This window comes from Cupressus sempervirens, chromosome 8, assembly GCF_028749045.1.
Source record: "Cupressus sempervirens isolate cs-2001-9-10 chromosome 8, ASM2874904v1, whole genome shotgun sequence".
NCBI classification, from domain to species: domain Eukaryota; kingdom Viridiplantae; phylum Streptophyta; class Pinopsida; order Cupressales; family Cupressaceae; genus Cupressus; species Cupressus sempervirens.
The window spans coordinates 759658967-759685343 of NC_143125.1; the positions used below are offsets into that span (position 1 = coordinate 759658967).

General features: G+C 34.8%; 1 protein-coding gene across 1 annotated transcript in view; it reads right to left on the minus strand.

Moving 5' to 3' along the window:
* Positions 1-251: 251 nt before the first annotated feature.
* Positions 252-26377, minus strand: part of LOC149544643 (BTB/POZ domain-containing protein) — a 31475-nt gene continuing 5349 nt past the window's right edge. Inside the window, exons 2-3 of the mRNA XM_089795230.1 lie at positions 3623-3728; positions 252-592 (exon numbers count right to left, since the gene is read on the minus strand). Coding sequence (XP_089651356.1) covers positions 514-592; positions 3623-3728 — 185 coding nt within the window. The 3' untranslated portion in view covers positions 252-513. The remainder of the gene's footprint in view (positions 593-3622; positions 3729-26377) is intronic.

The following is a 26377-nucleotide window of genomic DNA, read 5'->3' on the forward strand; positions in this document are numbered from 1 at the left end:
AGAATATGAACAGCTTACATAAAAATTGCAAACAACTATCAAACTCATTAATAGCCCCTTCAATAGAAAGAAAAAATTATAACATCCTCACCAAAATAGCATTGTCATACGAGTTGTTTTAGGTAATCATGAAAATGAATCTAGAAAAGGAAATTGCTGACTAATCTAGCAACAAAATACGGAACTTGGCATTTAAAAATAGCAAGCCCAGTAAGCAAAATCAAATTACAAGCTGTTATTTCATGGATTCATTATAGTGTCCGTAAGATCCAGTAAATTAGTGAGTTAAAAAGAGTTGAGACAAAACATATATAAGTCAGGTTAAATGCACATGTGAGGAACAAAATGGTTATGTAAACAAGTCCTTTAGACTCACGGAATCTCAGTACAGTATTTGGGAGACATCCCTGGATCCAAATATTCTTGTATTCAGAAAATACATACATTTAATTCTTCGGTACCATCAATCCAATCTTTCCTAATAAACTACAAATTATCGGCAACATACATTAATCATGTATGAAGGTAGTTCGCTGCCATCATCAACTCTAAAGTAATTTCGGGTTCTATATGGAACTCGGTTTCCTTCCCACTGTTCACAAATTGCAAAAAAATGTTAGCACAGAGGAAACAACAAAATCTTTAAATGAGCTGATGGAAAGTAAGAATAAATTTTCTGCCAAAAGTTTACGCCTCCTTTAGTAAAAGCCAAAACATAATTGTTAAAGCCTTTTGCTCTCTAGAGCTTAAAAATTAGACGAAAAAGAAAATTATAAATCATAATAGCAATCCATTTACAAAGGATGACAAATGTGTAGAGGTAATTCACTTGCGCAGGTTTTCAAAAATAGGTAACAAAAAGAGAGTATTATATTTGTAAAAATATAAGAAAAAATTGATATTGTTATTTCAGTATTATAACGCATTATCATTATTGGACTGCATAATTTTTGAGTCAAACCCATTAATCTTCTATTTTCTATTTCCTGTCAAATATAATGCATAGGGACAAGAAATATTTAATAAACATTATAAACTAGTAAAAGCCATTTGTAACATTAGGGATATGTTTTAAAAGATACATTTTACTTCTATTTCAGAATTCATGTAATCAACTTATTAGTGGTCTTACAATAGTGAGCAGGCACTACCGTGATAAAAAACAACTTACCATTACAACTGCAAACATTAGACAACAATAGTATATGGTAGGTAAGCATGAAGATAATAACAATAGCCCCTCCTTATGCTGCCCGCATTTAGGGATATTTGTTAATTTGTTTTAAGATTTATCAAAATCACTCATTTAGGATTTGTTGAAGGAGGTTTCCTATCGTGTGGGATGCGGATATCCTATAAGAATGTAATCAATGATTGCACAAATCAACGAGTAATAAAATATTATCAGTGTGATGTTTGCAGCTGTAACGTAGCATCCAAAAAACAATATGGTATCAGATCAGATCTGGGTGGGAATTCCTCACAGAAGCACCCAGGAACATGAAAGAGCTTTGAACATTAATCCCACAGGTGAGCCATATTTCCTTCAATCAATCTATGATGAATACTCTACAGTCTACCCAATACTCACTATGATGATTACTGAGTTTGTTGCACTCATGTGACTGAGAAATAAGAGTGTCAGCAATTATTTGCTAGGTCAAGGTGACCAAGCGAAGAGGTCTTACATTAGAGGATTTCAATTCATCATCGAGCCATGGTAGATGCAGAATCTTGAAAATGTAAAAAATGGAATGAATAATTGTATTAACAATGCACTCTTAATTAGAGTTTGCAGATGCTAATAATAACAGTCTCAAAATAGACTAAATTAAGAAAAACTTAAAAAGAAAGCCTAAGTGACCATTAACTAAGAATCCACCGAAAGATGCATTATTCATGATCCTGGACCCTCCCGTGAGAGTCATACCCAGGCCAGCACCTGTGCTCTAATACCATGTTCAGATATTTGATATAATCCAATGTATTAAACTAGGAGGAAACAAGGCTCCGTAAATAAAGATTACAAGGCTGAAGCACAACAATAGCAAGCCTAAAAATAGTTACAAACTAATATAACCATAAATAGAGCAAATAAGAAATGCTAAGGATAGCAGACTAAAATCCAAACTAAAAATAGAGAATAATCTAATAAACCTGTTGATCCTTGATCACTTTTTGAGGAGTCTTGTTAACCAAATTGACTATAGCCACTTCTTCAGTACTAAGCATGTCGCAAGAGCAAGGAAGCAAATGAGATTGGTCGCAATGGAGATATTTTCCATTCTCAAGTAATAAGATACCATGATGACAACAATATATCAATGACTTCTGTATATTGACTATTGCTAAGTAATTTCTCTTTAAATCTCGATTGTTTTGTCAATGAAGATTGAGAAGGGGCTACTGTTATTCTCTTCATGCTCTTATACCATATTGATGTTTAGAATGCTACGTTACAACTGCAAACATTACACACCAATAATTTTATAGTACTCTCCTTACTTTATTCAATCATTGATTCCATATATAATTTCCATATCCTATAATATTCAACTACTCCTAATTATATCAGTGATTTTAGTAGCTCATAAAACAAATGAACAAATACCCCATAAATATTTATTTTTCTCACATAGAATAGATTTGTGATTTGTTACTATAATTCACTTTCCACACATTAAACTTACCAATGTGAATACTAACATGATTTCTAAATATCAGTCTAGACATATTTATGACTATACATGCAAATTTTGGAATCTTTTTAGTGCTGTCTTGAGCGAAAATTTCAAAATTCAAAAATCACATTGATTGCAGACATTTTGGACCTTATAACTAGAAAAATGAGCATTACATATTAGCCTATCAAACTACTATAATAAAAACATAAACAGGTAGAGATTCATGTTATTGTGGGATAGTTCAGTTGTGGCACTGTTGTTGTTGCCACTAAGGTTCCAATCTCTATTGTGCTGTTGTGATCATGGGCAGTGTGCCCTCACTGACCCAATGTGCTCACAGGTTTGAATCTTCCCACTGATGCTGCTGGTATTCATGCCAAGTGACTTAAAGATCACTGTGCTTCAGACCCTCACTGGGCTAATGTGTTTGCAGGCTTTGCACCCGTGTTGGACTACAGAGCTCACAAATCTAGATTATTTGCATTGGCATTGTGCATTTTGCCAGGATAAGGTCCCCTATTTGTGGCCTCGCCTGGCTCGGGCCAGTCTAAAAATTTTGTGCTTACCAAACAAAACACAAATAGGTAGGTAAAACTTACCAATAGATGCCCGAAAACAATTTGATAAACAAAACAGAAATATTATTTAAATCAGAAGTAGAAATATTTACATATGAACCAGAAAAAAAATATTCACAATTAAGATTTGGCCTGTCATTAAATTTCTATTCATACATTCTTCATAGCACTTTACCAAAATTTCAAGCTTATTGTATTTGGCCAGCCTTCAGCCAACTGGTCCATTCATGTAAAAAGCAACCTTTTGAAAAAAATTATATTTATAATTTGCTTAGAATAAGAAATTATGGTTTATCTATATCTGCAATTCAAAAGATTAAGATCCAAAACAATAATAATAAATGGCCTATAGATACACACCTGGCAAATTGCAATGACCAATAAAAGTACTGACAAACTTTTTCCAGAACTGGAGTACTTATTTCTGGAAACCTCACTTCTCCAAGTGTTGTCTCTGTAAAACCCCCTGCTTGCAGGAACATTGAAAAATAATCAATTTTCCAAAACAGAACATGGTTTTGATGAATGATGGGAACTAAATCAAAATGGTAGCTCATTGACAAAATTTAGAAATCCACGTGCTGCCGAAAACTCCAACCCAATACAAAAAGTAAACTGTGATGGGAGTTAAAAACACCTACGTCTATTTACAAGGATGCCTAATTTTGAGTTTTGGCACAAAAGACACCAGCAAAGTCAAACTGTGAGTTTGTAGCATTAAGTGATTATTATGGCATTGGTTGGAGCTTGGTACACTGCTTCACAATAGAACCCTTTTGTAGGAATATTTAAGAGATACTAAAAGAGTAAATCTGTTTAATTTGGCAAAAGATAATTATTTCATCATGTTAATAAATATGACATGATCCTATACAATTCATGTACAGATCGAAGGGGTCTATCAATGCCGAATAAAGTTAAGGGTTGCATCGTTCCATAAGAAAGTAATTGAGACAACACAACAACAAGGCAGCTTTGGTGATGAAAGTAAATGTAATGTCCCCTTTCTATGTTTTCGGAGTATATGGACTTTTTGTGTTTTTTTCAATAGTTACAAACTAAAATAACAAGAAATGCATTAAGTTACAGTAACATTCATAACTTAGTTCTCCTCCAATCATAAGACTCACATTTGTCAATTTGAGCCAGCACTGCATACCACAAACAAACTGGAAATTGATTAATGAATGACATGCAATGCTGATTTAATAATACTCTGATATGGACTACACCATATTAAGATCATTTTTCTTAATCGGCAATTTTGAGATACGATGACATGCCTTACCTTTTAGCACTCAGATAGTAGCCACTAGCAAAGGCCAGTATATAATTATCAGAGCTCCAAAATTTGCCCAGGTCTGCAGTGCATGCCCCAGCAGTCCTCCAATATCGTGCAATAAAATCACAAAGTAGTGTTTAGGGCTTGTGCAGCTGCAGAACCAGCTTCAAAGTCTCCTCTATTAGTTGTGCTCACTAGAACATATTAGTCACCCTTCTTAGTATGCAGGTATGCAGTGATTCCCTAGCGAATGTGAGGAATGTTGTGAATCATCAAGGGATTTCAGCAGATCAACAAATTAGCGATTAAAAATGGTGCTCCTTCAATATTTGCTTGCAAATCTTGATCACTCAACCTGAAAGTATGCACAAAGTCTCCAAATCAGCTCATCATGCAACCCCCGACTGGAATTGCCAATGCTAGGGATGAGGGTTTTCGTCCTCACCTCCAAAGTACAAATCCAAGAGGGGTTTTCAACCTCCTAGATCTCTGAAAACAGACAGTAAAATGTTTATCCTTGAATGTAAATTCTAACAAAAAGCTTTAAAATGACAAATGCCAACTGAAATTGTGATACCAAATAATTTCGTGCCACCTTTTTAAATGTTTCCAAAATAGGGCCCTGGAAAAAAATTACTCTCTTTAAAAAAACATTTTGTAATTAAGTTTTATAGAATATTTTGTAAATTAATTTAAATTATAATAATATTATTAAGAAGCCCCTTAAAACAAGTTTGTCAGCCCAACATAAAATAATAATATTATTTCTTTAGCTTTGGAAAGGGAACATGATAATCTGCCCTTTCCAAAATTGCTCTCCCTCAAGCAATAGCAAACCTCAATGCTAAAGTATTACATGCCAAAACAATAAATTGTGTTGTAGTCCGTCAAAAACACTATGAAGTCTACTCTCTCCATCATCTATAACATTGTTAAACAATCCATATAACGTAATCTCTTCTTCAAAGGAATAATAAAGGAGTGTGCATAATTTGCAAAAATATAAATGCAAATCTTTGGGATGCCTGTGATAAGATATACAATTGTAGCTTACACAATTGTCTCAGATGAGGCAAGCAATGCTGCTGTCTGAAAATATGTTCTTTGGTGTGATGACAAGTAATGCCTTCTCCCATAAGCTTGATGATATCTTCAAACTCCCAAAAGGCCAAGGGTTGTCCTATCACTATGTACTCATTAATACATTATCGTTTTTTGTAGCACCACTTCACAACTCCTATGTGATAAAGAATTGGAAACACTTCTTTGATCTTCACAACCAAAGATTCAATGGGTTTTCCAATGATGTTGTAGGCTGTATACTTGAAAATGTGCTTCAACTCGAATTGTATATAGGCTGGAAACAAGTTACAACAGCCACAAATCAAAAGGAATCTTCCCCAAATCAATAGTATACTGGTTGAAATGATTGTTTCCGACAGTTGAAACCAACACCATCCACCAAAGAAACTCCTTCAAAATGTACAAGATTGCAGGCTTGCATCTATTCATGACTACTAACATCAATTCTGATATTTTCAAAATCAGCAACATAAAAATGCTACAGCAGCTGCAAAACTTCCTGACAAAAGTTAGAAATGTGAGCAATGTAGAAGCTGAGAATGGCCATACAAAGAATGAAAACATTCCATGGCAGTTGCAAAGTGAAAAATCATCCTTCCAGTGTCCAAAAACACTTGCAACAGAATTTGCATGAGTGCAAATGAAGTAATGTGACAGCAGATAATAGTGGTGACAGCAGCTTCAAAGCTTGAAATTAGATTTATAACTGTCTAGAGTATGTTTCCTCTACCATGTAACAGTAGGATGCTATCACCAACTAGTCCCTTCATACCTTGTTGGTTATCCTTTGTACAGCTACCCAAATTTGAGGTTACTCAATGTCCATGTTGCATTACTCTTAACATTCGTATGAACCTCTCCTTGTGATCTTCTTGTGGTGCTTCCAACTTGCACAATAGGACGCATACATCCAACACAATTATCCCCAAATTCTTGATGGTTACCTCTACTCAATGGCAATCTCTGAAGTACAAGACCAAGCACCATGCAAGGCTATTCCAAAGTAGACCAAATATCATCATGTGAAAATATCGCACCTTTAAAATGTAATCACGGTCTGATGCTTCGTCCTTTAACCATGACAACTTATGGAGCTCCTCCTCCAAAGCCATGAAGTACCACCTTTTTACATCAAATTTGAATTAGCTCCTAATTTGATAGTTAAAAGGCAAACTCTCCAAGCAAAAATAACCATTGCATACCCAAAACCATAGCAATTTCTCCTAATCCTGCAATATAGAAAACATAATGCATTTCATACATTCCCAAGGTAAAGTTGAGCAGCCTTATTTTCTATCTCCATAATGTGGTGAAGCCATCCACAGCTATGACATTGAATCCCTCAATTTTTTTAAAGTCTAGTCCTCTCCTAGAAACGAAATCCTCATCTATGAAATTTTGAATGGCTCCACTATCAATTAACATTATAATCCTTAGCCCAAGAAAATCCCCACGAGCTCTAAAATTATGATAATTAGGTGCAACAAAAAGTGAGGCAAGAGTATCCCTTAAATCCTCCTCTTCTTGGATTCCCCTATGCTCTCTTTCTTCAATTTTGTGTTCAAGATCCTCTAAATCTTGATCTTCCTTCACAACTGCTTCAATGTAGATTACCTAGCCTACCAACACAAAAACATTTGCACTCATAGGTCTCCTTACAAGAGAAGCCCAATGTCTTCCTCCTAAGCTCTTTTTTTGTATCTTCTTTATTGAAACCTTTTGGCATGTCCTTTGGATGAGGAACTTCCTTCAACAATGATTTCTTTTGCAATGCTAGAGGTGCTTCCTTAGTCTAAAATTTGATTTCAGCAACTGAAGTCTCCAAGTTCAACACTCTTTTGATGGCATCCTATTAAAATTCTAGTTCAAACTCTTTTGGATGAGGAACTTCCTTCAACAATGGTTTCTTTTGCAACGCCAAAGGTGCTTCCTTAGTCTAAAATTTGATTTCAGCAACTGAAGTCTCCAAGTTCAACACTCTTTTGATGGCATCCTATAAAAATTCTAGTTCAAAAGCCTTAATTAAATCTTTCAAAGGTTTGGCAAGTCCTCCTATAGATAACACAAGAAGTCTTGTTTCTATAACATTTGGTACCATCACAAACAATTTCTCAAAGTTGGCCACATAATTTTCCACACTTCCCTCTTGTTTCAATTATGGTAACTCATTAAATGAAGATATGGATTCTTCCTATCAAATCTTTCTGTAAACCTGTGACTAAATTCTTCTAAGAGCGCAATGGTGACACTACGCACTTGTGTAAGTGTACAATACTCCCAACACTAATAAGCTACACCCTTATCTCCTCTTCATACATAGGTTTCAATGGAAATTATTTATTCACCTTTTGCGCCCAAGTTCTTGTAGTGCTTCCAACTTGCTCAATAGGATGCATACATCCAACACAATTCTCCCTTAACTCTTGATGGCTACCTCTACTCAATGGCAATCTCTGAAGTGTGAGACCAAGCACATGCAAGGCTATTCCAAAGTAGACCAAATATCATCATACGAAAATACTGCACCTCTAAAATGTAATCATGGTTTGGTGCTCCATCCTATTAACCATGACAACTTTTGGGGCTCCTCCTCCTAAGCCATGAAGTACTACATTTTTACATTAAATTTGAATTAGTTCCTAATTTGATAGTTAATAGATGAACTCTCCAAGCAAAAATAACCATTGCATACCCAAGACCATGGCGATTTCTCCTAATCCTGCAATATAGAAATCATAATGCATTTCATACATTCCCAAGGTAATGTTGTGCACCCTTATTTTCTATCTCTATGATGTGGTGAAGCCATCCACAACTATGACATTGAATCCCTCAAATGTTTTTTAGTCTAGTCCTCTCCTAGAAACCAGATCCTCATCTATGATATTTTGAATGGCTCCACTATCAATTAACATTATAATCCTTAGACCAAGCAATCCCCCACCAACTCTAAAAGGATGATAATTAGCTACAGAAAAAAGTGAGGTAAGAACATCCCTTAAATCCTCCTCTTCTTGGATTCCCCTACTATGCTCTCTTTGTTCAATTTTGTGTTCAAGATCCTCTAAATCTTGTCCTTCCTCCACAACTAATTCAATGTAGATTACCTAGCCTACCAACACAAAAATGTTTGCACTCATATGGCTCCTTACAAAAGAAACCCAATGTCTTCCTCCTAAGCTCTTTTAATTGTATCTTCTTTATTGAAACTTTTTGGCATTCCTTTGAATAGGGAACATCCTTCGACAATGGTTTCTTTTACAATGCTAGAGGTGCTTCCTTGTCTGAAATTTGATTTCAGCAACTTTAGTCTCCAAGTTCAACACTTTTTTGATGGCATCCTATAAAAATTCTAGTTCAAAAGCCTTAATTAAATCCTTAAAAAATTTAGTGAGTCCTCCTATAGATAACAAAAGAAGTCTCATTTCTATCACATTCGGTACTATCACAAACAATTTCTAAAAGTTGGCCACATAATTTTCCACAATCCTCTCTTGTTTCAATTATGGTAACTCATTAAATGAAGATCTGGATTCTTCCTATCAAATCATTTTGTAAACCTGTGACTAAATTCTTCTAAGAGGGTGATGGTGACACTATGCCCTTGTGTAACTATACAATAGTCCCAACACTATGAGTTACACCCTTGTCTCCTCTTCATACATAGGTTTTAGTGGAATTATTTGTTCATCTTCTGCACCCAAGTCATAGCTAAAGTTTTGTTTGATACATCATACGTAGATATGGTAATCTTATCCAATCAATTTATGTCTGTAAGAGCTTATCATAATGATATATGCCCTTGTGTAACCATACCATGGTCCCAACACTAATGAGCTACACCCTTCAAATGAAGGGGTAGCAAACTTAATTGTCTCCTCTCCATAGGTTTAAATAAAAATTATTTATCCATCCTCTGCAACCAAGTCCTAGCTAAAGACTTGTTCGATATATAGTAATCTTATCCAATCAATGTATGTGTCTTTACAGAGCTGATTATAATTATAGCTCCTCCTTCTCTTATACCATTCTCTGTCCTTGAATCATAGAACCCACTAAAGAATAGGTTGTGATGGATTGACTGACTTAGATATTGTATTCTTCATGATATTGTGCCATTTATCTTCCGTGCAATGTTGAAATTCTTATTCCTCTTCCAATGGATCTCCTTTGTGTAGAAAATTTGTCCACGAAATCTTAGTGGGATAGTCAATTGAAATAACTTATATTTGCAGCAATAATTGAGTTTAGAATTCAACATAATAGTGTAATAAAAGAAACTGCCATAGAATTCAAAATGAAACATCAATTAGTCAAACATATATGTGACTATATGTATTCACTGTTCAAACATGAAAATTGAAATAAAAAATAATATCAACAAACAACTATCAAGATTCAATGTCATATATGAGTCTTCCAAAATGTCATCATCATCATCGATTGTAGATGATATTGGCACTGGTATATTAGAAGAAACACAATTAGCGCCATTGGCTCTTGCATGCTTGCTATTTGGCTCCTCAAATGTAATGTGTGGGGAAGTGGAAGCATACAAGTTATTGTGCTTTCAATTGATATCATAGGCCCATGTAACCTATTTGTTAGTGCAAAATGAAGTGCAAGTTGACATGTTGGCATACATGTACATTGACTTCTCCTCCTTTCTTGACTATTGTCAATAGTTTGAGAGGATGGATAATGTATGTCAAATCCTCTTAGATGTAAAATAACTAGCAACCAAGGTCACCGAGAGACAGGGAGACTTGGAGGTCTCTGGTACTGGTATTGGTATTGTTATTGGTACAGCAATTTTTCAAAAATAGGAGATGAGGGTACTTGGAGACGACCATTTTTTTAATAGTTTTAAGAGTCTAATACCAAATAAAAAATAGTAATACTATAAAACCAAACGACTAAAGTAAATAATAATAGTTATGTCACATTAATATAGAGTCAAAATTTTCAAAACTCACATAATCACATTACTATATCGCATAGTGATACTTGTTTTCCATTGCATATGATCATTATCATATGAGATTGATAATAGCTGAGATTATCATTACATATTCAAATTTTAAATTAAAAAAAGTATAGTTTGATGCTAAATTGTTGATATGCAAACAAAAATGAACAAACTTAGTACAGTAAACAAACCAGAAATCTATCCAGTACTAGTATGTTGGTGGTACTATCATCTACTCCACAAGGTTGTGATCATCCATCTCAAGGTCTTCAGCTATAATGCTCGCAACACCATTTAAATTGTCATTAGTCTTAATTTTAGCATTAAAAAACATCAAAATGAGGGCTAAATACATAAAATAATTTAATATTATATTTAACTTTTAGTTTTTATCAGGAGACTTTGGGGAGACTTCACTTTTTGGATTAGGAGACTGACGGACTTCAGTAGACTTCGTCATGAAGTCTCCAACCTTTTTTGAAGTCTCCGGAGACGCAAAAAGTCTCCGAGACATACCTTTTAGGGGGTAGACGGGTCTCCAAGTAACCATGCTAACAACCCATTTATTTAAACAAAGTTAGAGTTAAGAATTCAGATTTTAAATTATAAATTAAAATTAAAAGATAAAAATAGAAGTATATTTAACTTACTTGCAATAAAAATTTGATTGTGAGAGGTTATAGGTATTGCTATGCTTGTCATGGAAGTACCTCCAGCTATGAGCATCTTTCTTGAATTTGTCGTAAAAAGCCTCAATACTTTGAGCATCAGAGAGGTCCAAAATCAATGAACTTAGTCTTGACTGCACCTTCAAGTCAACATCAAGAAATCTCCATATGGTGCAACCCTTGTTGTGACAGAAATAATCTCAACAGTATAATATTTCAAACTCAATGCAAAGCTAAGAAGATGCATGTTGTTGTGTTCTATCTTGTTCCAAATGCACTTGTTTAAAGAAAGTATCTTTAGGATCTTTCTCTTTTGCAGTTATACTTGTTTGATCTTCCCAATCACTGAGTCAATCCCACCACAGATATCTTTCAAACAGGCTTATCCATGGTAGTATGACAGACCATAGTGACAGTGGACTGGGTGAAACTAAGAAGAGATATTTACATGATCCTAACAGATTTCATCTAGAATTATTTGCTCAATCTTTGTTACTCTCTCTGTGTTGGAGAGTCTCCATATGGATCAACTTGACTGATGATTTTTGTCACCTGTTGGAGACCCTAGCTGAAAATGGAAAACCCAGTAATCGATTCACATCTGAGAAAATTGGCTTAAAATAAGACTTCATGGTTTTATCCGTTTGACCAACATTGAATTACCAAACCACAAAAGGATATCATGGTCAATGAAAGGAATCACAATGAAGTATTTTAAGTGAAGTGATTAAACCACAATTATATTTGTTGAGGAGGTGATCAGAATTTCAACTAATAACTAGTGACTATTATGATGCAATTAAGAGTTGTCAATAAACAAACTGGTCCGCAATGAAGGGATGTGATCTGTTATGAGACATATCCCTTGGCTTTCAAACATTGCAACTCTTCAGTCTTATAAGGTATTTAATCAAAACTGAATCCAGATTACATAGAGCAGATTACAAACTCAGACCTGTGATCTGTGAATGGATAATATATGGCAAGTACAGCACAAAAGAAATCTATTTGTAGTTATCTTCATTGAATTATATATGCAGTTCTGACTCATGATATTATGTGATTGTTCATTTATTGATATATATTATATGCACAGTTCTTACTCAGTCCATATTGCACTTTGATCTGAGAATATTTTAGTATAAGTTTTGTTGTGTGAAATGCTGTGTGTATATGTAAAGTTCTTATTTAGTCTGTATTGCATTTTGATCTGAGAATATTTTATCATAAGTTTTGTTGTGTGAAATGCTGTGTGTACTTTCTGCCTGCAGTTGATGCAGCAGCGTACAAGGTGTAAAAACAACCTTGAAAAAAAATAAAATTAATTAATTAAAAAAATCACATCATAAAGTTGATTTTTGTAACTTGTCATTTATCAAGGTGCATTGGTAGCATTTATTAAATTACATCATACACTTAATATTTGTAGCATGGTGGTTGCACCTACCTTTCATCCCACAATGCTTGTGTTTGCAATCTCATAGGTGGGAAGTATTCTAGATACTCGAGGAAATCAACTGTAAAGATTATTAGAGTTTTGTAAGGTCCTCAAAAAGAAAAGATTACATCCTTTAGACATCGTAAGCTTGTAAATTCTAGCTTGTGTATGTAATGTCCCCTACTTAATGTGACCATTAGGGTCAATAGATTAGCCTATGACAGGAGCTTCCGTAGGCTAATGAAGTGGTTAGGGAGCTCATTTGGCAATATTTTCAAGAGTTACTAACTTTAGTAAGTCAATGGGAGTCAAGTGATATGGAAATTTCAAGTGTTCGGCTTGGTAGATTTGATTGAGCTCTTCCCGATGAGCTATTATACATGGTATTCTGAGTTCGAATCTCATGTGATTTTAATACCGAAGTTAATTTACTTAGTATAAAATGATAATTAAATAAAAGACTTATCAATTAAGTCACTTTATTATAAAGTTGTTTTAAAAAGGTATTTCCCATTTATCCCACATTGCTTATGCAAATGAAGTCAAGTTCGGGGGCTTTATATTCTCTTGGCTCAAATGAGTTGGGGCATGCTTGGATGATATTATTATTATGCCACTGGAATTTTGGGTAATCTAATTGTTGAGCTTGGAAGACGAAACCCCTCTTTGCTAGCCCTCTTAGCTATTGAAAGACACAATCAGGAGGATTATCAGGTGTTTTCATCTAGGAAACATAGTGGGATTTATTGGTGATTTTACACATGATTTAAGAGCTTTTAAGTTCAGGTTATGCAGCCATGAATAGTGTTTTGCTATAGTGCACGTGAATTGTGTTTTTGCTACAATGTCCATGAATAGTGATTTGCTACAGTGCACGTGAATAGTGACTTTGCTACAATGCGCATGAATAATGATTTTGCTACAGTTACAGTGGGTGTGAACAGTGTTTTGCTGCAATACACGTGAGCGATGAAATTGCTACAGTACAGTGAAGAGTGCTACTACAGTGCCTGAATAGTGTTGCATTGAGCTTTCTTGCCCACCCTTGCCGGTTAAAAGTTGGGATGCTGTAATTTCATCTACAGATCACTATTTCCAGGTTCCTTCCATCATACTATTCATTTTAGACATTGTAATTGTTAAATACCAGTCTGAATATTTGCTGCAGCCTATAAGGCATTTGTATGTAAACATTTATATTGCAAAATCAATATTGTATCAACAAATACAGAGGTTCTAGACTCTGCATAATTATTGTTGTATGTTGCTAAGTGTTTGACAAAATGCCATTTTCAAAATAACACTATAATTGATAATACTTAGTAGTTTGCAAGTCTCCTCAAAAAACAAAAAAAGGGTGGTTATTACAATGTATTTGAAAGTTAACTTGGCTAATATCTGTTGGAATACAAGTATCACTGAGAAGGGGCGTGAATCAGTGATACAATAATTTTAAATTTAAACAATTTTTAAATTCCAAACTTCAATTTAATAAACTTAAAGCATAAAGTAAATGCAGTATCATAACATTGCAAGAGAAACTCATGCAAAAGATTTGACACAACATTTGTCCTAAGTGGAAAATCCTTCAGCTAAAAAACCACTCAAATTGCCTCACTGGCTTAATTTAAAAAGCTTTTTGCGAATGCCTCACTTGCCAACTTGTCTCGCTGATGAAATGCCTCACTGGCTAATGTGTATCACAGACAGAAAAGCCTCACTTATCTTATCAACAACTTCATGGACATGCAATGCCCTACTGGACTTACAATGCCTCATACATGAAAGAATCAGTTACAGAGGTTTGCTCTGTTTCATCATATAACATTTCACTTTCCAAAATAACACATTCTATATCCTAAAATTCATTAGATCTGGAATCTTTAAAATATAAAATATATCAGTCATACAACTGGTTTTTCATATTTGCTTGCAAGACTTCATTAATGGAATCTGATTTCTTTATCCACACAGTCTCTATATCATAATGGAGAAAACATAAGCTCATTTATATAATACTTCTCTACAGAATGAAAAACCGAATAGAACTGCAATATGATAGCTTAAGAGTAACTGTCACATTGCAGTTTTTAAACTACCATCACTTTTCAATAATATATCTGATATGCAAATGCCAAACTAAAAATATGATAATATCCAAAAGATAACCAGCTACATATAGTTTAAGCAAAAAACAAATTCTTAATATTTTCAACAACTTCCTGAAGTATTCACTCCAAACAATAAACCAAATCACATAGTCAAGCCTCAAAGGATAAACACATAAGATAATCGCAACTGATTTCAACAAGTTACCCATTCTTCTATACTTGGATAAGATATTAAACAACACAGACCCGACAAGGGTTTAGGATGAACCAAGTGGAACTTAAACCCTAAACTCCCAACTAGGGTTTAACCAAACAGAGCTCAGGTATAAACAAAGGCCTTTCTAATTTTAAGATAGAACAAAAAGATATTAAATGCATTAAATAAATCTGGCCATCACCCTTAAAAAATCATCAATGAACCCTAACTAGGGTTTCAAATTTTCCAAAAAGAACACAAACAAAAAGATTGTTTTATTTTGAAACATAATTTCAGATTAAAGATAAAAACCCCTTAACAAATAATGGTAATGAAAAACAACTAACTGAAGAATAGAAAAACTAAACACGAAGATTAAGGCCTCTTACCCAGTTTAAACAAACAAAACTAATGAGAAAGCAATAAGACCATGAAGGGAACACCTGACTAAAACCTCAGGCTGCAAATCTTTTCAAAATCCTGCAATCTCTATGAACAATATTTCTCGCAACATTTCAAAATGCTTTCCCAAACTCACTGATCAAACTCCATCTTCTCTGCAACTACATTGATGGCTAGACAACCCAAAAACATTGAAAACTGCGATCTCAAAGTGGCGTGCCCTAGCACAGGCAGAGTCCTAGCTCGATTCAAAATGAAACCCAAAATAATCTTTCTAAACTTTTCAATATGAATGACAATTGGCATAATACATAATCTCTATTGAATGCCGATAAATATTTTACTAAACCCCAAATAGCTAGGAGGCTGACCAAAAAGCCTGCACGTCAACTTTACAAATGCTATGGGGTCACAATCTTGACCCCTGAATCACTTTGTAACTTAAAAACTCAACCTTCAAGTTTGATCCTCAATACAATTATAAATTTAATCTGCAAGTATAATTAAAATAAGAAAGAAACCATATGTATCACTGTCCAAACAGTGCTGCAAAATTTGGCGATGTCTAAAGATGACTAAGTGATCTCAACCTCAAGAAGTAATGCTCAAAGCCTACATCTAATACCAAAAAACAATCATGAAGAGTATTGTTCACTGCCTTAATAGTGGATGAGTAACTCCTCATGATCATCAAGTTATCAAGAAAGAGAACCAAAACTGTGAGAGTTTCATCCTACTATAATATATTAGATCATAGTTACAAAAGTGAGCCCAATGATAGAAGGAAGGAATCCGTTTTGGTATAACAAGCTTAGGGGGGCCTTTTGTTGTAGAGAGAAGTTAGAAAACTAGCAAGGAATCTCGAATGAACCCTTGTGACTGCTCAATGTAGATTTCCTCTTGAAGAAGTCTGCGAAGAAAAACTCTTTGCACATCCATCTAATTAACTCCCCAGCTATGGGCTGCAAATATAACAAGGACAAGTTGGATGGAATTCAATTCGATAATCTTTTAGACAAATCAATCCCAGTAACCTGAGAGAATCCTTTGGCAACCAAGTGAGGTTGATGCTTGCAAGTCATCCCATTTAATAAAATGTTCAATAGATCCGCTTGCATTGAAAAAGTTTCGGAGAGGAACTCATTCTCCACAACAGTTTCTCGCTTAAAAATACTGAGACGATGAAGAGATGTGGAGCTTGCTAAAACTGTGACCATGATTTTCTAGAAAATGAAGCATCCCAAAACTAGTTGCTTGTTGAGTGCAATGTCCCACAAGCCCAAAGAGGACCAGTTGTTGAAGAGCCTAGAGACAAAGCATCAAGCTTTAAATGATGATTAGGAGAGGAGGGAGCTGAATCCCCGTCATTGTTCCTGTCCTCTGAAGTCGAAGAAGAAAACTTCTCAGCATGATGAGGAGAATTTCAGGACCAAAGGATAAGGATCCTCTTGTTGGTTCCCAAAACCGCAGATTGGAATCCTACGAGCCTTGCCTGCTCAATGCTAGGATATCCAACTGGTTAAGGCCAACTTGACGGAACTGAACAACACAGTCCGAGTTCCCTGCACTTCCGGCTCTACAAAACCGAGGCGAGTGTACCCGATCCTGGACAACAGCCTTATATCCAAGATGCTTAAAGCAGATTGGTTAGAACGTGAATACAACAAAAGCTTTCAAAATGGCAAGAATTATTGAAAACTTCAAACTTGCGATTTATGAATTGAGAACAAAGGTCAATGATTGAAATAATGCTTTGAATAAAGAATAAATATAGATTAATGCAACAAACAAATACATTAATTCCTCAAAGGCAACAAATGTAACATTTGCCAGCATATGGATTATGAATTAAGAATAAAAGACCAGTGCTTAATTAAATGGGCAATAGAGTCAATATTATTAGTTGAAACGTACAACTTTATAAAGTTCAATATATTAAACCATAAACAATTTTAATAATTCAGACTCGACGGACCAATTATATTAACGCAATTTAAATTAATCTAAAATCCACTTTAACTCCTATGGAGACAAATTCGATATAAATATGGAAACAATAAAATATTTCACAATATCTATGTTTATCAAATTTAAAATGCACTAATGATCCAGTCCACTTATCCGAATATTAAAATATTTATAGAAAGTAATAAAAACACTTATAAAGGACACAACTTAATAAAAAATTAAAACTCTAATGCAAATAAATTAAATAAATACTTCTTACTGATTCGGAAATAAAATCGTATTGGAGACACTCCTTACGGATGATCCATCCAATACAACTCGACTCCAAACTCGCACCAGAATTCAATCGAAAATCCACCATCCACAGGCTTAGTTCAAAAATTTATTTCTCCACCAATAAAAAGAATATAATACATCATAAAGCGTAGGCTAGGCAAAAATTAAAAATATGAATAATGAATGTGTCTCTTAAGTCTCTCTTGGTTTGGCCTTTACATCATATATTTATGAGATGCAAAGAGGTATTGGTTTTTTAATCAAACATTGCACCTCTTCAGAACTAACTAATCAATATTTATGATGTGAATAATACAAAGCATTTAATCAATGGCTAATGTATTCTATTGCATATAAAACCAGAGACTATTTTCTCCAATCTCGTGAGCATATCTATAGACTTTCGGCTTGCTCATCCTTCCACGTGTATCCCATTTCGATCTCTGTTGTTTCATGCAAACATCATACTCTGACTTAAACGTGGGCGCCTTCTTTGTGCAATTCCGACTCATGAATATTAATCCGCTTGGAATTCTCCATATGTTCTCCAAACTATGCTCAAAAATCTTCCGCCCATAATACTTTTCAAGTCTTTCGCTGGCTCCTCCTTGCATTTGATTCAACACTTGATACATATTCCGTACCTACAATCAAAAACAAGATGATAATAAAACTTTAATTACCGAGTGACATAAAACAATTCAGACTCTTCCTGTGGCAATAAGAGATGATAATTGATAAAAAATAATGTTCAGATGCCCGTCATGTAGCAAACTACAAAAGCACCATTTCAACTAGCTGATCGATGAACACTGTGGCTCCTTTATACCATGATGCTTATGTTCTTTCTTTCAAACACAAAGGGCGAGGATAGCTATAATCCTTTGAACCGTAATGTTCCTAAAAATTTCTCTAGGATACATAGGCGGATCCTAAGTAAGTGTCTGCTGTATTAGCATAGTTGAAGGAGTCATTCCAAGTACAGTATTCACTATTATCAATACCTCTCCAGTATCTGAGTGAACAAAGGCATTTATTCCAAACTGAGTTCCTCACCATTTACAAAAATATGAAATGCAGGTCCTGCTAATTTAATGGAAAGATTTGATATGCCTCCACATTTTATGAGTGGCTCATCATCACCAATTTCTACTCGTCATGTACCACAAATGATCAGTATTGTCCCTTGTAGTACTTATCTACTCTAGCAAACCCATATATGTGATGGAGTCATCTTCATATGAGGCAACATTTTCTTCCAAGCAAATCTGCCAACAGGTGTCATATTCACTTGAGATCTTTGTACAGCAACCTTTGCAGTATTGAACACCGCTCTCCTACAATCAGGGAGAATACTGACAGGCCACGCAGGTATGTTATAATGTTTATTGTTAAATGTGACTGTTGCATCAGATTTCATATCAAAGTCTGCAAGGAATGCAGCACAATTTCAGCCCCTGCAGAATATACATAACACTTCTGGTTATTTCCTAAAGAATTCACAACCGGATCACCACTAACTAAAGCAGGCTCACAGAGCTTTATAGCCTTGTGTAAAACCTTCAGGTGCACCCACTTTGGCTTCCTGGTAAGCCACTTTTACCATCATCTCCAAAAGTTTTGCAGTCCAAGGCAACAGCTAGCTGTTCCATTGAAAGAACAGATGCAGCTGCTTCAGATCCTCTACCATCATCACATTTCCACACAGCAACATTCCTCTTACCATCAGCAGAAGAAAATATATGCTTCCCACTTTTTGCAAACATCATAACCCTCACAGAAATTGGATGCCCCAAAGTTTAGTGTTCCATCAGTGGCTCTTTCTGGGGACATATGCTCCCTGTGAGCATAGCGAGATCCTAGTTGTCTCTGGAGGAGCAGACCGAGCATCCATGCTGAGTAGGATGGACATGAAATTGGGTGGCCCCCAGCCCCCCAAAAATGAACATTGATTCTTTCCCCAATCAAATACTCGATTCTGATCCTGCAATACTTTGAACCTTGCTGAACTAGATGCATGATGTTGTTCCCTAGCAGAATCTGATCGGTTAGAACATAAATCATCACATAGCATATGCATCTTTTTCATCAATTGTTCAGGATAATTTGCCTTTGCCTTATCAATAGGATCATATGAGAAGAAATACATTTCACTATCATTTAAATCAAACATCTGATCTCTTGCTTTATTCAGGGGGCCAGTATACATGGAAGGAAAATCTTCGAAAGAAAGATGATGATAATTTAAAAATATCTCACTAAGTGTGTTGTTAACAAATATGGTCATAGAGTATTTAGGAATACTTACCTCAGTACATCGCTTATACTCCATACCTGTGTCAAATGCACCATTCTCATAAGCAATACCTGCTGATTGTGCTTCATTAATGCAATCCTTGGTTTTTAACTTTTGTTTTGTCTTTGATAAATCTTCAGGTACACTGTAATTCATGCTGAATAGAACACCCTTATGCTTTTGATCTGTCATAGACAATATTGCTTCAGTTTTATTAAGAATCTGATTAGGTAGGATATTTGGAGAACTTTCAGCACCAATTTGAACCACATCCTCCTTATTTGATTGCATCTCATCTTCACATTTTAAATATAAATATTGATCATAAATTGGATTCGAAAATGGGTCTTCTTCAAGGGATAAAACTTTTCTTTTACCAAGAATTTGGTCAGATATAAAATTTGGAAAATATTCAGAACCATGCTCATATGATTGCATTTCTTGTTTATATGATAAACTAGGAGATGTATCATCTTCTAAATACATATCATAAATTTTGTCAACTTCAAAATCATTAGGTAGATGATTGCATAAAAGATCTTCAAATGATGAATTCAAGAAAGCAACCCCGGGAATATCTTTATGAGAACTTTCATTTGAAACCTTTTCACATTCATGTACTGTCTCGTATGTACCTTCTTCCTGTCCCTGAATGTCCGCATTTCCCTCAAGATCCAGAATTGTATAAGAGCTAAATTCTTCATTCCCTTGTACTAATTCATCATATATAGGATCTGAAAACTGTTCGAAACTGTATCCAAATAGATCTCTTTCTATACTTAGATAGCAGTGCATCCCAAATATATCCTCCATCTGAGAAGTGTGATCCTTCTGGTTCATTATTTTCCTCATAAAAGTAACATGGATTTGACAAGATGAATGAATTTTCTTTTTCACTAAATCTTTCATTAAACACATCTATTACCTCATTAATCTGCTTTTCTTTATATACAGGAAGAAAAATTTGACCACCCTTTTCAACATACTTTTGATATTCCATATCCAACAAGGTTGAAATCTCATACACACTCAGAGAATCCTCTTTATCATTTCCATTTTCACCATCTAATTCCTTACTGGTCTCATCATGATCAGCTTCCTTTTCAATTACTTCTACACTTGAATCTGAAAAATTACTATGTCCTTGTTTAATTTTAGGACCTTTTGCTTCATCTTCAATACCTTGATCCCATATCTGAAGAAGAAGTTTCACATCAGGGTCCTTTGGCGAAATTTTCAACTTGACGATTTTATTTAGAAATTCCCTATAAGGAGGTTTTATATTTGACGGAATCTCATGGTAAGCATTTAATACCCTCAAAAACAAATGCATTTAAGTCTCGTCTTCATATCTTTCTATATTGAAGAATGCATCAAGTAAAGACATATTAGGATCTTCTTCCATGTTGCAATTCTGATCTTCATATTGTTCATACCACATCTTTTCTTTATGGCTTGCATCATCAAATTCATATAGGAACCATCCTTCAAATTCTTTCCAAGAGGAGATACAATGTGTGGGTATTGATTCGTATGCCTATCTTGCATTGTCCTTCAAAGTCCTTGCAAACAATTTCATTACCTGATCTTCCGCACAAATCTCATAATCTTCTACAAATGTATAGAATGCATCCAAATGTCGAATTGCCGATTCATCCCATTCTCCATGGAACTTTAGTACCAGCTATGAAAGCTTTGGGGATAACTGGCTAGATTCATAATTAAAATTGCTAAAATCCAATGGCCTGATGCCATTTGGAACAAAAGGCTTTCTTTCAAGTGATTTATACATCTGAAATACCATCTATCATTTCCTTTTGAGTCTACTCCCTCAACAGAGTCACTAGTGATCCGAGCGCTCTTTTTGTTAAAGTACCAATCACAATATAATAGAGTCACCACCTCAAAATAGAGGAAATGAATAGTCTTCAATAACCTAAATATTTCCTTCCAGCAGAGTATAACTTACCAAAAATTGAATCTGCAGAAAAGCTTAGAGAAATATAGAATGCTTCTACAAGATTAAATCTTTACAAAACAATTCAAGATTAAAATGATTACAAGTTTGAAATCTTCAAGGAAATTAAAATGCAATGTAAAAACTTATCAATTTGGAATCAAAATGTTTCAACAAATTTAAATATAACCTAACTCTTACTAATCTTGAAAACAAAAATTCTTAGGGTTTATTTTGCAACTCTTCCCCAACGAAGTTGCCAATCTGTTGGTTCCCAAAACCGCAGATTGGAATCCTACGAGCCTTGCCTGCTTGATGCTGGGATATCCAACTGGTTAAGGCCAACTTCACGGAACTGAACAACACAGTCCGAGTTCCCTGCACTTCCAGCTCTGCAAAACCGAGGCAGTTGTACCTGATCCTGGACAACAGCCTTATATCCAAGATGCTTAAAGCAGATCGGTTAGAACGTGAATACAACAAAAGCTTTCAAAATGGCAAGAATTATTGAAAACTTCAAACTTGCGATTTATGAATTGAGAACAAAGGTAAATGATTGAAATAATGCTTTGAATAAAGAATAAATATAGATTAATGCAATAGACAAATACATTAATTCCTCAAAGGCAAGAAATAAAGCATTTGCTAGCATATGGATTATGAATTAAGAACAAAAGACCAGTGCTTAATTAAATGGGCAATAGAGTCAATATTATTAGTTGAAATGTACAACTTTATAAAGTTCAATATATTAAACCATAAACAATTTTAATAATTCAAACTCGACGAACCAATTATATGAACACAATTTAAATTAGTCTAAAATGCACTTTAACTCCTACGGAGACAAATTAGGCATAAATACGGAAACAATAAAATATTTCACAATATCTATGTTTAACAAATTTAAAATGCAATAATGACCCAGTCCACTTATCCGAATATTAAAATATTTATAGAAAATAATAAAAAACACTTATAAAGGACACAACTTAATAAAAAATTAAAACTCTAATGCAAATAAATTAAATAAATACTTCTTACTGATCCGAAAATAAAATCGTACTAGAGACACTCCTTACAGATGATCCATCCAATACAACTCGACTCCAGACTCGCACCAGAATTCAATCGAAAATCCACCATCCACAGGCTTAGTTCAAAAATTTATTTCTCCACCAATAAAAAGAATATAATACATCATAAAGCGTAGGCTAGGCAAAAATTAAAAATATGAATAATGAATGTGTCCCTTAAGTCTCTCTTGGTTTGGCCCTTACATCATATATTTATAAGATGTGAAGAGGTATTGGTTTTTTAATCAAATGTTGCACCTCTTCAGAACTAACTAATCAATATTTATGATGTGAATAATACAAAGCATTTAATCGATGGCTAATGTATTCTATTGCATATAAAACCAGAGACTATTTTCTCCAATCCCGTGAGCGTATCTATAGACTTTTGGCTTGCTCATCCTACCACGTGTATCCTGATTCTATCTCTATTGTTTCATGCAAACATCATACTCTGACTTAAACGTGGGCGCCTTCTTTGTGCGATTCCGACTCATGAATATTAATCCACTTGGAATTCTCCATATGTTCTCCAAACTATGCTCAAAAATCTTCCGCCCCTAATACTTTTCAAGTCTTCCGCTGGCTCCTCCTCGCATTTGATTCAACGCCTAATACATATTCCGTACCTGCAATCAAAGACAAGACGAAAATAAAACTTTAATTACCAAGTGACATAAAACAATTCAGACTCTTCCTGTGGCAATAAGAGATGATAATCGATAAAAAATAATGTTCAGATGCCCATCATGTAGCAGACTGCAAAAGCACCAACACCGTGGCTCCTTTATACCGTTATTCTTATGTTCTTTCTTTCAAACGCAAAGGGCGAGGATAGCTATAATCCTTTTAACTGTAATGTTCCTAAAAATTTCTCTAGGATACACAGGTGGATCCTCAGTAAGTGCCTGCTGTATTAGCATAGTTGAAGGAGTCATTCCAGGTACAGTATTCACTATTATCAATACCTCTCCTGTATCTGAATGAACAAAGGCATCAATATGAGAGAATCCTTCCAGACCTAGAGATTATTGCCAAAATCTCAATCCTCCTTATAGAGGCTTGAAATGCATCCTCCCTTAAATCCACTTAGAGTGATTGGACCAATGAGTCCTGTAATCCGAGATTCAAACCTGGGTCCAATATACAGTAGACCAACTGTCATACTCAAGAGAGCAATTGTGTTTTGTCCCAGCTCTTAGTTTTACAGAAGATGAATACCTTAGCCTCCGTCTTGTCTTCATTCCAAACTGAGTTCCTCACCATTTACAAAAATATGAAATGCAGGTCCTGCTAATTTAATGGAAAGATTTGATATGCCTCCATATTTTATGAGTGGCTCATCATCACCAATTTCCACTCATCGTGTACCACAAATGATCAGTATTGTCCCTTGTAGTACTTATCTGCTCTAGAAGACCCATATAAGTGATGGAGTCATCTTCATATGAGGCAACATTTTCTTCCAAGCAAATCTGCCAACAGGTGTCATATTCACTTGAGATCTTTGTACGGCAACCTTTGCAGTATTGAACACCACTCTCCTACAATCAGGGAGAATACTGACAGGCCATGCAGGTATATTACAATGTTTATTGTTAAATGTGACTGTTGCATCAGATTTCATATCAAAGTCTGCAAGGAATGCAGCACAATTTCAGCCCCTGCAGAATATACATAACACTTCTGGTTATTTCCTAAAGAATTCACAACCGGATCACCACTAACTAAAGTAGGCTCACAGAGCTTTATAGCCTTGTGTAAAGCCTTCAGGTGCACCCACTTTGGCTTCCTGGTAAGCCACTTTTACCATCGTCTCCAAAAGTTTTGCAGACTAAGGCAACAGCTAGCCGTTCCATTGAAAGAACAGATGCAGCAGCTTCAGATCCTCTACCATCATCACATTTCCACACAGCAACATTCCTCTTACCATCAGCAGAAGAAAATATATGCTTCCCACTTTTTGCAAACATCATAACCCTCACAGAAATTGGATGCCCCAAAATTTAGCGTTCCATCACCTCTAAAGAACTATTATCACGCTGCAATGTCTCCAACATGATAGTAGATGGAGAAGTAAGAAAACAATTGGAAGAACTCTCCTCAAAATGAACGCTCCTCTATAAACATATGTCAGTGCATACTTCGTACAAAATAGATGTCAAATGAGCTATGTTCTTGTGTTTTTGTGATTGTACATATCTTCTCTTCTACTCGTGCTCTTTGTTTCTTTCACAAATGGGCCATATTAATTTTCCAATGCAAACAACTATGCAACATGACATCAAATTGCATGACATACTTCAAAGCAGCGAAAGGTTGACTAACCCAAATATGATCAGGAAAAGATACAATCATGGTTACCAGGAGACCCGTCTCCCCCCTAAAAGTGGCGTCTCGGAGACCGAGACGCGTCTCGGAGACTTTTCGCGTCTCCGGAGACCTCAAAAAAAGTTGGAGACTTCATGACGAAGTCTCCTGAAGTCTCCCCGTCTCCTAATCCAAAAAGTGAAGTCTCCCCGAAGTCTCCTGATAAAATATAGATGTAAAATATAATATTAAATAATTTTATATATTTTAGCCCTCATTTAAATGTTTTTAATGCAAAAATCTAAGGTACTATATGAATTCCGTAACAACTGCTTGGTGATGTACGTGACCTACAGGAACACGATACAAGTCTAAGACAACATATTGGAAGCTGTACAGGATTGCAGTAAAGATCCCAAATCACATAAATTTATGCGGCTGAGGAATTAGGGTGCAAAAACTGTTGTTAGTGCATTAGAAGATAGTATTACGTATGTTACAAAAATCTGATATGCAAATGCTTGATAATAGTATTATTCCTCATGAAAACCAAGCATCTATTTGCTGATAAAGACTGAGTGATAACAGTGATAGACTAGAGGTTTTATGTATGTTGACATGAATGTATTTGGTCCCATATTTCTGTTTTTTCAAGAGGATATCATGTTTCAGTTTGATGTATAAGTCGTATTTGTTATTCGTACCTGTTTATCTGCTGTTGGCAATATCCTAGTACCAATATAGGAATCTTTGTTAGTTGAATCTGTGTAACTGGAAAAAAAACACTATTACAAAATGATTTACTCCCTTTTAAACTAAGCAATCCTAACTCTTAGTTAGAAAATAGAAATCCTAAGTGTGTCTCTATGCATGCATTGATGTTGAATAATTCAATAATTTTCACAAATTTTTTGTAGCAATGCCAATTTTTCAGGTTTTAAAATCTATTTCAGTAATGTACTTCTGTATCTGACCGCTTATTAGTATTATAATCTTTGACAGTTTGACTCTATGAATCTATTTTAATTTTTAATGTGACAACACTAGTATTATTAATTTATTATTTACTTTAGTCTTTTAGTA